The sequence below is a fragment of the Gavialis gangeticus genome, unplaced genomic scaffold, assembly GCF_001723915.1.
Source record: "Gavialis gangeticus isolate Ggan-Ray unplaced genomic scaffold, GavGan_comp1, whole genome shotgun sequence".
Taxonomy (NCBI): domain Eukaryota; kingdom Metazoa; phylum Chordata; order Crocodylia; family Gavialidae; genus Gavialis; species Gavialis gangeticus.
In genome coordinates this window covers 43,882,300-43,896,930 of record NW_017728993.1, presented here as the reverse complement: position 1 = coordinate 43,896,930, position 14,631 = coordinate 43,882,300, and the positions used below count along the sequence as shown (strand labels likewise).

Here is a 14,631-nt window from a genome sequence, read left to right as displayed (position 1 = left end):
TCTTGGTACTTACATCACTTGAGTTTTTCAAATTGCTTTTACTTCCTCAATAAGTCTTCAATTTCTATTAAGGCCACATTCTGATTTCCTGTGAAATTTTAATTTCTCCATGATCTTCTGCAGTAAAAACTGATGGAAAATCCATTAAAAAATGTCTTTATTATTTCATCATGCTTTTTAATTCAGAACCCCATGCAACCCACTGAAGGACTAGTCACAGTCTTCTTGCTTCTAACATACTCTAAATGTATTCAAAAGGGGAGCAACTTATTTCTTCTCATCTGTCGTCTCCTTTCCAGTTAATGTCCTATTCAGCTGGTAGGGTCTATATTATTCAGATAAGGATTCTGTTTTGTTGTGTTTTTTAATGCATTTTTCAATCCAGTAACAACCCTGAAAATGGTAGATATTTTTCATTAGTTCTGAGGAGGAAAGGACATCTTTCCTTCTAACATGATGGTCTCGTATGGTCTGTACGTTGATGTCATTCATCATTTTGCATTTATTAAATATTCAGACAACTTTAAACACCTTCAGTTTTAAATATTCTCCTTTTAAAGTTGCAGAGTTAAACAAAAGGGAAGGTCATCCTACACAGGCAGTCCTCGACTTACAATGTTTTGAGTTGCAATGTTTTGCACTTACATTTATAAATTGACACCCTGTTTCACCTTTCTGACATCAGTTTCGACTTTACAACACTCAAACTGATGCGACGCCATGTCAGTGAACAAGTTCAGTGTGTCACCCACCTCCCTGGAGAACATCTGTCCACACTTCCTTGGACACTTTCTTTAAGAAAGCAGACAAGCCTCCAGAAAAACCTGCAGCCAAGACTCCTGAAAAGACTCCAGCCAAGAGTCCTTCAAAAAGTCCAACCAAGAGCCCTTTAAAAAGTCCAGCAAAGTCACCTCAAATAAATGCTTCTAAATCAATATGATTGCTATTTACAATATAAATACATTAATATAGTTATATTATTAATCTATAATTGACTGAGTACAAAATTATGGGTTATTTTTGGTGAAAATAGGGTACTGGGCCTTGATTTAGGAACCAATTCCCATTTATAATGTTGTTTCCGATGGTTCTGTTACACTTAAAATTATGATGCAGTTTTCAGGAACAAACTGTTGCAAGTCCGAGGACTGCCTGTATTACCATATTTACTTGACTAGATGAGAACCCTGATTATAAGACGACCCCCAAATAATTAAATTCTATATATGGAAAATTTATAAATGTTATAATTTTCCAGGTAAAGAATCTAATTATTGGAGCATGCCTTGAATTTGTCCCCCTCCCACTGCTACAGCAAAAAAAATAAATCTGGAGAAGGAGGGGGGCCGGTAGCGCCCTTGTCCTCCGCCTCCCTCACAATGTTGATCCTTTCTCTCCTCCTTACTATCAAACCTGGCTCTCCCTGAGCACATGGAAGCAAGGAGCAAATTTGAAAATACTGACCTTAAAATTAAACATAGCTGTATTTATTTCCATATAATACCTGTAGACTTAGTCATCCAGAACTGATGCATGTTACTTATTTTGAAACAGCTACAAGTTTTAATTCACGTACTCTATAAACACAATTTTGTACCTACTTAAATATAATACAAGCTTTGCATGATATTAGTCTGAAGCCAAAAGGCCCCTGGGTTTACCATATAATCCATTGGGCTAGGTCCCACCAGAATCAACAGTATTTCAAGCCACGGCAATCCCATAGCTCAGCATTGGTCAGTGCATGTGTATATTCCAGATATACCCCCACAAAGGATCCATGTGTTAACTAGCACCCCCACTCATGACTAGAACTGGGTGTTCTTGTCATGAGTCCTACGATGCTCCAAAAATGTATGTACAGATGAGGCACAAGGCAAATGGGTCTAGCTTCACTTCAAGGAGGGTGGGACCACACTAATCATATGGACCAGGCTAAGAGAGGGGGCTACAGAAGAATCCTAGGTGAACTGTTTGGGGCACTGTTTTGTGATGTTTGCCACGCATTTATGACTGGTGAAGAAAGAGGAATTATTGAAAATGAGAAAGAAAGCTGCAGCTCAACTGTGGGCATGAAGACAAAGTAAAAATATATGCACTGTGGTGGCTTACCATGACTTGAAAGAGGCAGTGCTGAAGGGGACTGTGCTCAATGGGCACTACCATGTCTTACTCAGATGGGTTACACTAATCTGTCCTTTTGATAGGTTTCCATCAGCATCTTGACCTTTGGGCTAAGATCAAGCATCTCTGGCACAACAAGGAGGATGTCAGGGAGGGCTCTGGCCTCCCGGTCTCAGCCTGGTATTGCTGTACCTGCAGGCCCAGAGTAACTTCAGGCCCAGTGCCAGTTTCCAGCAGAGGGAATACCTGCCTTTTTTTTATTTTTAATGGGAAAAAGGTTCCCATCAGTATGTTTGCCCCACCTGGGTCATGTGTTTTATAGTTAAGTTCAGTGCTGGCTGCATTTAATCAACTTCATAGTTGGTTTCCATTGCTGAGCTCATGCTGCTTTTGGCAGCAGTTTACCAGTATACATTATATTTAATGAGGTTTCTTTGTATGTGATAATAAGATGAGGGGCTTTTTTCTTCCCATGCTGATTGGAGAATGAAACTTTGTCTTGTATTTGAGTAAATATGGTACCTAACATGAGTACAAAGAGCATCACTATTACCCTATGAAGCTTTGTTTCACATATACTCTATGTCCAATATACTAACTCACATTTGCATTATCCTTTGTCAATATTAAGTTATGCTGCTTTAAAAAGAAGGGTTGTTTTTCATATCATAACTAACTGGTTATCACATCAGATTAAATGCCAATATGTTAAAAATTAGGTGTTGCAAGTTACCTGAAAGTTATTTTAATCCTTTCACATATTTAGCTCATACTGGAACTAGAGTCTATAGTATCCAGCTTTACTGCTGTTAACTGAATTAAAATCACGTGTGTTCATTTTTAGGTGTCACCTACCTGAAATTATTTTTGAACAGCAAAGGCACCCTTTGCTATGACAGTTTGCTCCAAAATGTGAATTTAAATTTTTGTTAAAAGAAACCAAAAACAAAACCTAAACTGCTGTCAGAGAGAACTTGTCAAATGCAAAACAAGTGTCAACCAACATAAAGATGTCTATACAAATATACAGCCATTCTGAAATAAAAAATTAAACACAAACAACTCCCATTTGAGTTGTTAAACAATCATTGTTATAGTAATAATGAATCGTTTAAAGAGAAAATCCAGTTTCTTTGTTATTAAAATTACTTAAAATTTAAAGTGTGGAGCTTATGTATGGACAGGCTGCTTCATTTTAAAACAAAATTTATTGTAATACTTGCTTTCTCCTCACCTCTGACACCACATGATACGTATTGGAAAGAGCTATGTTCATAATTATATTGTAAAACTATATAGACATCTGGGGGGGGGAATATTACAGAAAGGTGCTTTTCCAAAAATCAATTTGGTACTAAGCCTTCCCATCTGTAACTAGAAATTTTAAAGTTTGACATTTTCTCAACTGCAGAACACCATAAACAGGACTGACCATGATTCTCTTCTCAAAAACTTGTATTTTGTTTTATGTGACTTCTCCCATTTCCTGCTTATCCTCCTACTTCCCTAAATGTTGCTTCAGTATTTTTTTTTGAAGGATCTGTCACCCACTCTTCAGGTTTCAGTCTGGATTCTGAAGGGCACTGTCTGGTCATCTCCTCTTCTGTACCCAATAACTGTGCAATCATATTTGAAGGCTCCTTCATCTATCTTCTCTATGATGACTGCTCTCAGCTCTACCTTACTACTTCATATTAGTCTTCACTGTTAATACAAAGGACATAGCCTGCTTTTTATTTTCTCTTTTTACAGATGCTACTTGTCAACTTTAGCAGAGGCTGGCCAAAGCTGTGCTATTATTTTTGCACATACAACATGCACTTTTTCCCAAAAAACAGCAGTTGGAAATTGTAGTGTGTGTTACACTGGAGAAACTTAGTAAGAGAAGAGCAATTTCTGCCTTGCTGGGGAAAAGGAAAAATAAAATCTGCATATGACTCAGGGAATATAACAATAAGGAGATTAGTCCCTGACTGCTGCTTACTCAGTTACTTACTACAGGAAAAGATCTTTTCTTTTTGTCGTTCTGCCTTTCAAAGAACAGAGCATGAAAGGATGGGATGGGACAGGACAGGAAAGGAAAGAAAGATGTGTATTTTATTCTGGAGTGTGTGAATGTGAGAAGATATGGTCATTTCCTCCAAAATCCACTTTCCTCTCATCCATGGATAACACTACCTGCTTTCAAATCACTTAATACCAGAACTTTTCCATTATCTTTGACTGAGCCTTCCACAAATTAAGGTTACCACCTCAAGTGCTAAAAAAATCTTACCATTTTTCCCTAAAAATTGCAAAAGTCTAACCTTCCATTTCAGTCCACTGCTAAAATTCTCAAATAGGCCCTCATCATTTCCTATCTTGATAAATGCAAGCTTATTCCCAGTGGGTCCATTCAAAACAACAGGATCATATATTGATAATGATAGACTTCTTTCTTCATTTTTCTCTGGAATCTCTTTCCACTTTCAAGAAATAGTTATTTGCCTTTACCTTTACAACCTTCCATGACTTAACCCTACTGTATTTCTAAACTGATTTACTATGGAGTTTGGTGCCTTCACACTGCACTGTCCCCTTGAATAATTTGGCACTTTCCCTCCATGCCTCTTATGCTTCAGAAAAAAAATCTCCATTGCTTTTTTTTTTTTTTTTTAAGAAGCATCAACTTGAAAAAAAAAATCATACATAGGGGCTTCCACACCTTACAGTGTCACTATCGGCCATGTATAAACATTCATTTTCTCCTGAGAAGAGTTGCTGCACTCTGAGTAGAAACCACAAGTATACAGGTGTTCAGGATTTTTCTCTCAAAGCAAAAATGGTGGCTCTGGAAGAGTGTATCCTGGGAGAGTGAATGTCCATACACATCTTGTAAGAGAAGCCACAGCACAGTCCTCCAACATCCCAGTGCTTTGCTGTATCCAATAACTCCCACCTTGCCCGAAACAGTGCGCTGGTCAGGCTGGACTCTACTGCTCCAGCCTAGCAGGAAGCAGAACATGCTGCATTAACAAGCTGCATGCTGTGCTGCAGGGAGAGCGAGGCTAACCGTGACCAGTCTGGGTTATCCAATCAGGGCACTGCTTGGATGACCTGTACACTGCTATCATCTGCCTCCAGGCTGACTGAAAGAGCCTGCAAATCACAACAAGATGCGTGCACAGGGGTCCTCTGGCTGAGCAGCAGCATCAGTGCAAACTCTACTCTTCAGGGCCTCAGCATTCGAATGTCTGTTCAGGGGTCTCCAGGTAAAATTTTTCTTCACAAAAACAAACCAGGGAGAATTCTCCCAGGTCATCTGAACCTGCATACCCAGACACTGTGTGGCACGCTACAGTCCCCTTAAACAGATGTTGCAGCACACTACTTGAGAATCACTACTCTAGGGACTAAACCACACATATACAATAGCTGGGGTCGTTTTTTTCTTCATATCAAAACAGACTATTATTTGAAAAAATAAAAAAAGGTGGACGAGTTTGGTACATTACTAAGATTAGCAGTTTGTTATACCAACATCTGTCAAATTGGTAAGTAACAGGTAATTTACTGGAAAGCAAACTCATACTTACTAATTTTGCTTGCTGTGCGTTCACTGGATCACCATATTGCAGTAATGCTTGAAACTGGTTATTCTTTGTGAATGTAATTATCTTTAATACTGCACCAAATTTAGAGAATATCTGTCAAAAACAATAAAAGGTTAGATTTGTGTAAGCATATTACAAATTATATAAATGCAAGTTAAAAGATAAAAAAAACTATTGGCTTACTTGGTGAAGAACATCAAGGGTTACAGGGTAATACATGTTGTCAATTATTATTCTAAGTACGGGACTCTGAGCTGGAGTTACTGCACTCTCACTAACTGTAGTCCCGCTTATGGGAGTATTTGTTGTCTGTACTGCTGTCACTGCCTGAAGTACAGCTTGAGCCCTCTAAATAAAAACAAAAACATGTCATATAACAAAGAAAATATTTCAGGAAAATAGCTGTATCCATATTGTTACTGCCAACAAATACATAATTACCTTTGGCATCATAAACATTCACCTCTTAAAAACATCACAAGAGATGCCAACGCTATACAATAAAAATTTAGCGAACATTTTATAGATTTCTTCAATGGCACAGCAATCTACTACTACTTAGTCCATCAAAACTAGATGTTGTGCAATGCAGAATTTGGGTGGTATAACTGGAACTGTAATCTACCATGGGGAGAGAAAAAATACTGATTAATCCTTACCAAACCAGAGAAAGTAGCTTCAAATGAAGCCAACAATCCTTCTAAAAGGAAGCATGTTTTGTTTTGTTTTTCACCAGAAGGACCCAAAAAGATGGGGCTGTTTTGGATTTTGAATGTATGTTGACAGACCAAAATTGAAACTCAAATCAAAATCATACCTTCCTGCAATCTATTCAATAAATTAAGAGATCTTTTCTATTTTTAACCAAAGTCTATATTAGAATGAATAGCTCACTAATAAAAGGAATATTTTCCAAATAAGAATGGAAAATGATGGATTCTACTCGTAACAGTCTAATCTGTGTCTTAATAAAATTAAGACAGTAAGGCCAAACATAGAAAGAAGTGATTGCAGGTAAGCAAACTACTTACATGCAACCCAAGAGTTTATTAACCCAAACAACAAAGGTTTACAAATTGAGAGGATAACCACATCGGTAACAACACAAGAGCATACATCTACATAACTACTTTTATTGCAAAAAGTGATCAAGTTTTAGAAGGGTTTTAGACTTCTCTAAAAAGAATGCAAAAAAAGGAATTTTATTTTATACATTTTATTACAGTAGCTTTACGAGGTAAAACAATACACAACAGAAGAAACAAACGTGTGCATGCCAAGTAAGAATCATAACCAATAATCATCACCATACAAATGTATACTGCATATTCTAAAGGTATCATCAGAGCCACTACACACCGCAGGTCCCACAACTTGCATTATATTCCTCATTCTGAAATGAATTAAGGAGTAAGAAAAGTAAAGTAAAGGGGGGGGGGGGAAGACCTGGTAAACACTTTGTGGGAAAACAAGTTTTACTGTTTCATGTCAAGCACTAATTAATGTTATTCTGACAGAAGTATTTTTGAATAATAGTGCTAATTATTTTTAAAAAATGCACAAAGTATACACCATTCTAAAACCACTCAAGCATTTGGTAGACCTGCTTCGTTATTTCAGTCCTCTTCCAATTTTTACACCAATAATACTGTACCAAAATTTATGTTGCAAGAAAAACTGAAATTAAATTGTGTTGTACAGCATAAAGCCCCCAACACTTATTGGCACAAATGGTCCCAACCAAGAACACCAGAATTACTCACATGAGTAAAAATTTGAAAGACCTGCTTTCTAGATCACAGCCTTAAAGACTCTTCTGAGCTGATGTTTACTCCTCATTTAATTCGACTAAGACTAATAGTACTGCATGATAAAGGAGGCATGCACAAGAATAAAGTCAGGCTTAAAATTGTACAACAGGTGTTTTTAAACAAGGAATAAATTCAGTTTACATTTTTAACATTTGTAAAGAAGTGGCCCTACTTTTTAAAGGTATTTGGGGAAGAAATAGAAAGTTTTTTAAAATGTTTAAGCAGGTAAACAAAAAAGTCAACTGCTTATCTAACTTGAGAAATATTACATTTTTCTTTTTAAGTTTCATTATGTTCTACTGTATTTGACTATTTCTCTTTATAATTTTAAAAGTATCACAATAACTAAACCTAATTCTATGTTTAAAAAAAAGAAATGACAAGTTGACAATTCAGGAGTTCAACAGTTATTGCTGTTATTCTTAACACACCAGGTAAAAATGCCCATTTTAAAACATAACTTTACCATTATTTAATTGTCCTGCTTATGCATTTTCCCAGACAAAATAGATCCACACAAATATTAAAATGTTGAAATAGCTCTAATAAATCTACTGTGAGAATAGTCTTTTAAAAAGGCAACCTGTAAAAGTAACAATCTTGCAAAGTAACAGTATAAGAAATTAACAAAACAGTAGCTAAAACACTCCCATAAAAAGCTGAAAAAATTACTCTAATTTTTATTTTATGCACTTGTTTAAGGTCTTGTCGAATTACAGCTTCCTCTGCTCTCCCCTTAATTAAGCTATTTATGCTTTCCTTCATTTTCCTAGTAATTTACAGAACTTATTTTCTTTTAAAATTCTATGTAAAGAAAGGACAATTTTTAAAAGTTGCAAAGGCTTTCAAATGCTACCCTGTTACCTACATTTTTGGTTAAGTGGCTTAGTGTCCCTATTAATTTAACTCGGAAGGGAATTTGCTCATCAACTATCAAAAACTCATATGCTTTTTCTTACCAATACAAGAATGTCCAAACCCATCACAGCCACCTGTCTTTTGCTGAGTATATTATCACAACAAGCATCAGTCTTGCAAGGTGACCAAAAACATTATTATAAATAAAAAAATTAAGAACAAGCTTGTAAAACAACTGCCTTAATGACAAAAAGAAAGAGGTGGACCTGCTGTAGCAAGAGCACTGCCAGAATGATGTCACATCAGAGCAGAATATTACTAATCAGAGTGAGACAGGTCCAAAAAAAGGCCAACACTAAAAGTAAGCATAAAATGGATGGTGGATATAGCCCTACCTATTACTGGTATTGGTGGATTTTTTGTTTTTCATTTCTACCTTTCCACATTTTTTTTTTTTTTTTATAGCTAGCATTAAAATTTTTTAAATAATCCTTGATAGACAAGAGAATACTCAGAACAACAAAAGACATACCATATGTTCACAATGCTAGGCAGAAAAATGAAAGATAAACTTAATTTCAATAGAAAGCAAAAAAAAGTCTCAAGCATGGAAGTTTCCAGAAAAATGTCCTTAAAAGGTAATAAAGTAGTGTGCAATTAACACACTATTATACCAGATAGGACAAGAGAACAGCAGGAACTGTAGTTTCTTACAACAGACAGGCAATGCTAGTATGATCAAAAAAAGAATATAAGAAATGAATGCTGAGATATTAGCATCTGAGCTGCAAAGGGTCAATCCTTCTTTTCCCCATTCTCTGTAGGAAACAGCAACCTCAAATGCAAGGAAGACCTTTACTGCGCTTGCCAGTGTTACTTTTAAAAGAGTTTCCTGTTCTACTAAAAAAGTCTTACGACTGTTTTGAAATGGATTTTACACATATCCAAGATCAAATAATATATTTCTCAGTTATTAAATACATTTTTCCCCCGGAGTGATCTGTAATGCATTTTTCTCCAGGAACTATACTGTAGGAAGAAGAGATCAAATAAACTAAAGTTACTAATGCTACCAGTTTTATGATTCATAACACTGGGAATAGGAATCTGCATTAGTAATAGATGCTAAGGAAATTCAACTTGCGCTGACAACTTAAACCAAAAAAATTTGTTTTAATCCTAACTTTCAAACTGAGGGTTATTTCATGAATGGCTTTAAGTTAGTAACAGTTATAAGCAATAATGAATTACAGTAACAACACTGACATAACTGCAACATGTGAAAGTCAAAATGATGCCTGGTTCCTTCTAATATCATAAAATAGAACTGCAACCAAAAGTTACAGCAAAATTTAGTTGATACAAAAATACATTCAATTATACAAAATGCGTGCTGTGAATGTAGGCTATGCTATATTTGTAAGCAAGTGTACACATCTGTAATACTCCATAACAATATATATACCTGGTTTAGTGTATTATCAGTCTTTAGTTCTTTATGATTAGAGTATTGGATATAAATGGGCTGGTTACGGAGATGAGGTGTCACAGCAGAATAATAATTAACCATAGTGATAGCGGCTTCTTCTGTTGCAAGTTCCAAAAAAGCCTATAATGTAAGAATTAAGAAAAGTCTTGTATTATTTATGGACTGTTTACTCTCTGACATTATAAAAGTAACACACACATCATTCACAAAGACTTCCAATTTTAGTAAGACTTCTAATTTTACTCCCCCTGCCCCAAAAAAGCCCGTATTTAGCTAGAAATCCCCTATCTTCAAAGTAAAATTTTCCATATGTCTAAACTTTCATCATTAAAGATGCTGGCCCAGATAATTACCTTGAAAGCAGAGAATTTGTGGGGGATGGAAGAGATCATATATTCAGTTAAAAGAAAGGTCAACAAACTCACTGCATGTAAATATGAAGTGAACTAGAATTGACTCTGAGCTAAGAACAGTGCAAGCTAAAAAATGAGTTACCATTATAATTAGTTTCCATAGGATTAACAGTATATTTTGAAATTTGAAAAAAAAAATTGCTATACTAGTAATGGACATAAATACAGGCAGTACCTGATTTTTTCCTTTCAGCATCAGGATATTGGTTACCTTACCAAAAGGTAAGCCTAAAGCAATAACTTCAGTTTCTGTCACTTCACCAGGCAATTTCCTGATATGAAGAACACGAGAAGGAGCCCCATCCATTTTATCGTCTCCTTTGAATTTCTTGTTGTCGTTACCATTTGCTGAAAAAGAGTTTTAGACTATTTCATATTTACAAGCCAGTAACACAAATCATAACAAATAAAAAATAATATCTATATATGGATAAACTGTTCTAGTTCAAAACTACATAAGCCACAAGGTTTAACCTAAACAGTATTCAAGTTTTTAGACTAATTTTGATGAGAATAAAAATTAGACACAAAGGTAAATAGGAAACAAGACAAAAAGCTATACAGGCTTATCAAAGCTAGACTGTATCAGATAGGTAATCCAATATCTTTCATTAACAGATTGGCTACCCAAGACAAATAAGGTAGACCTAATCTACTACTGAACCAGAGAAGATGGGGGTTAGTACCAACAAACACTGAGTGGGGAAGGAACTGATTAAAGAAGAGACAAAAAAGGTGCTTGCAGACATTAAAAACCAACAATAAAAAACAGCACATTACTTTAAACTCATGTGTTCCCGCGCTAAGCCTTGCACATGCCTAGAAGAGGCAATGCATTACTTCACCTGGCTCACCTGATGCCTATAAAGATCGGGCACTTTAGTGGGGCTTTTTCAGCACTTTTATCTAATAGCTGATTGAATCTGCTTTAGCTAAAAGTGCCAAAAAACTCCACTGTAGTCCAGTCTACACAGATGCCGCAGAGCTGGGCTGAAGTAATGCACTGTTTCTTTCAGTAATGCACGGTTTTTTGTTTTTTAATGTCTGCAAGAAGCCAACATTCTAATGAAAGGGGAACTATCAAGGTGGACAAAGGCTACTGGTAGACCTCTCAAGTCTCAGGACCAACAGAAAAAAAAAATTAAAATAGTAAGTAATTTTCTTTAACAACCTGGGTACAGAAAGTTGGGTTAATGAAAGGAAAAACCTTAGGGAGGGAAGTTAATTACGTAATGAAAGAGAGAATGCAAGTTTAGGAGACATCATCAATAAAATGACTCAGAATATCTTACAGGATAAAGCGGATGAGACCGAGACCTGGAATAAGAATTAAATGAAATTTAACAGTAACTAAATGAGGTCACACACAATGGAATAAGAATGTCTGCTGTAAATTGTGGGTTCATTAACTGGAAGCAACAGGAGAAGAAAGGCCTAAGCATTACTGTAAGTGGACTATGAACTACCAATGTCATGATGCTGTGGAAAAGGCAAATAAGGTAAGGTATTACCAAAAGGCAAAGGGAAATAGTTAGTCACGTTAGTCTGGAGTCGGACAGAAGGCAGGGAAGAGGTACACCTTGCAGACTAACTGGAACTAGAGATGCATTAAGTTGTTTTTTTTAAGCCAAAGCTCACTTCAACAGATGCTGTGAAAGCGTATGCATCTCCTACTCAGTCTATACAGCACACCTCTACCATGCCTTCTACCAAAAGATACAGGGAATCATTCATGTATAAAGCCCTTGTGACGCATTATCTGAACACTATCATTCTTGCTATAATTAAGAAAAATTAACACTGTCATGGGTGCACAAAGATGGCCAGGGAAGTAGAGTATCTCTACTGAAAGAAGTGATGGAATAACTTGGCTTGCAGAGTCCAGCAAAATGAAAGCTGAGATGGGATGTATCTACACTGTACTGTGCAGAAGGCAGGGCAGACAGGCACCTTACAGACCAACTAAATCAGATATATAAAGAGCTCATGAAATGTTCTCTCACTATCAGATGCTGTGAAAGGACAGCATAGAACAGCATATGAAGTGCAGTGAGAGAGCTAAATAAAAAAACTGAGAAGGGAGAGTGCTGGGAAGAGGTATACAAAACAAAGAACCCCTAGGAACAAAGGGGTCAGAAGTGAGCTAGAGTCCATAAAAGCTCATGTTCTACATACTTCTTAATCTATAACAGCTGTGGGCAAAATATAGCCTGTGGGCCAAATCCAGCCCACCAGGCGATTTCACCTGACCCACAGGCATCCACCAATTAACTGTACTATGCCCAGCCCTCACACTTCACTCCCACCCTTGTGCACGGGAGGGTCCTGGCCCCAGAGCTGGCCAGCAAGACTACTGTAGCCAGCGACGGACCTGCTTGGATTCCCCAGCCTCTAGCGGCTACTCCTTGTGTCCCTGCTGTAGCGCTTGCTCCAGGCAGCAGGTAGGGAAACAGCAGTGGGTAGAGGGAAGCTGCAGCTGGGAGGAAGTGCAGAGCTGGGGCTGGTGGGAGTGTGAAGCCTGAGGCAGGAGTGTGAAGCCCAGGTTGCCCCAGTTCCATCATGCAGGACTCCCTGCTGCTCACATGCAGCTCCCAGGATTCACATGCCATCGGGGGAAGCCCCACATGATGGAGGCAGCTGCCTTCCCTGCTCCCTGCCACCATGTGCAGTTCACGGGATTCTCCTGGAAGTGGTGGCAAGCCCTACTCCCTGCTGCCTGGAGGAGTCTCAAGAACTGCATGTGGCAGCAGGGAGCAGGGCCAGATCACTGGCTTCATCACACAGGGCTTCCCCCTGGGTGATCAGGAGTCCTGGGAGCTGCATGTGAGCCACCTACACCCCTGTGCTATAGAGGCAGGCTGTGCCTGCCCGGGCTATGAGCACCCTATAGTGCTGCCACTGGTGATGGGGGCTGTATGCCATGGGTGGAGGCACGTGGAGAGGTCCCCACACCACACACCCAAAACCACACCCCACGCAATGCATACAATCTTCCCACACAGCCACACACCTCAACCCCCCCACACGCACCTCACCATACATGCACACACACCCCCAACCATACTACACACACACACACACACACAATATACAAGAGTAAGACTTTATTTTTGTGTTATTATGCAATCACCTCTATATACTTTATGCAAACGCACATAAATCGGGATGAAAATCTTTTTTGAAATAAAATTAAAATATGTTAAAGATGTTTGATTTTTAGTATTATGTTTGTTTCTGGTTCCAAGATGGTAAGCTCCCCCCTTCCAAAATAAGTACTTACGGGGGCAAGGGGATGGACTTATGGTGGCAAAGGTCAGGGGTTAGTGGTGGAACTCCAGGTCCCAAGATGGCAACCAGGGCGCGGGACACATGTCAAGGGGTGGGACTGCCTTTTTGGCCCTCAACAGCTCACTAAAACTCATTCATTAAGCAACTCTCCAGCCAAAATAATTGCCCACCCAGGTCTATAAGGGGCACATCAGCCTTCTGCTCAATACAGTATAGATATATCCTGTTTCAGCTTTCATTTTGCTAGACTCTGCAGTCCAATTATTCCATCACTCCCTTTAAAAGAGATTCTCCACTTCCCTGACCACCCTACTGTCTCTTTTTTTACCTCTATTCCAGTGCAAATTTATTTTTCTTAAATATATAGCCAGAACTACTCAGTGTTAACCTTGCCTTCTGCCTGACTTCAGACTAACCTGGTACCTCTCTCTACACTGTATTAATACATCAGGGTGAAGGAAGAGTCTTCTAAGTTTTCTGAGGTTTGTTTGTTTTTTTTAAATAAAAAAGGACAGTACAAGAATGAAATGGGTACAAAGTGACCATGAAGAAATTCTAGCTAGAAGTCCAAGGGCTTTTGCAAGTACTTCAGATTTTATGTTTAATTACTTAAGACTAAATATTTGAAACCAAGTATCTGAGCAATACAACCTCCAATCTACAACTAACAAACTAAATGATATTTGCATAGGTTTCCAAAGTAACTAACCAGGAACTGAAGGTGTGGGTACTGCTAATGACCAGGAGACTAATTGTGGGAAACAACTGTGATACTAGCAGAATGGAAGAAAAAAAAATCATAAATGAAATTAACTGGATTTGTTTAATGACTGGGTTTAAAAAAAACAGAGAGAATAAAAAAAGAAAATCAATACCAGGCACTTGCTATTTTCAGGGCCAATTTTGCACAACAAAGCTGCCGGTCATATATTCCACAGAGGGAAGAGGACAGAAGTACAAGTGAGTTACAACTCTAGATCTAAATTCAGAAAGTGAATTTAGATGTGACAGTCTAGAAAATATGCCAGAAGCAGAGGCTTTTTGTTTGTTTTGTG

At 37.7% G+C, this 14,631-nt stretch overlaps 1 protein-coding gene across 6 annotated transcripts in view; it reads right to left on the bottom strand.

The window, feature by feature from the left end:
- PTBP2 (polypyrimidine tract binding protein 2) overlaps positions 1–14,631 on the bottom strand; it is a 117,254-nt gene that overhangs the window by 33,847 nt on the left and 68,776 nt on the right. For all 6 annotated transcript variants that reach the window (XM_019501662.1, XM_019501661.1, XM_019501657.1 and 3 more), the window contains 4 exons: positions 10,464–10,636; positions 9,852–9,995; positions 5,901–6,065; positions 5,700–5,810 (listed from right to left, as the gene is read on the bottom strand). In XM_019501662.1, the coding sequence (XP_019357207.1) occupies positions 5,700–5,810; positions 5,901–6,065; positions 9,852–9,995; positions 10,464–10,595 (552 nt within the window). In that variant the 5' untranslated portion in view covers positions 10,596–10,636. The remainder of the gene's footprint in view (positions 1–5,699; positions 5,811–5,900; positions 6,066–9,851; positions 9,996–10,463; positions 10,637–14,631) is intronic.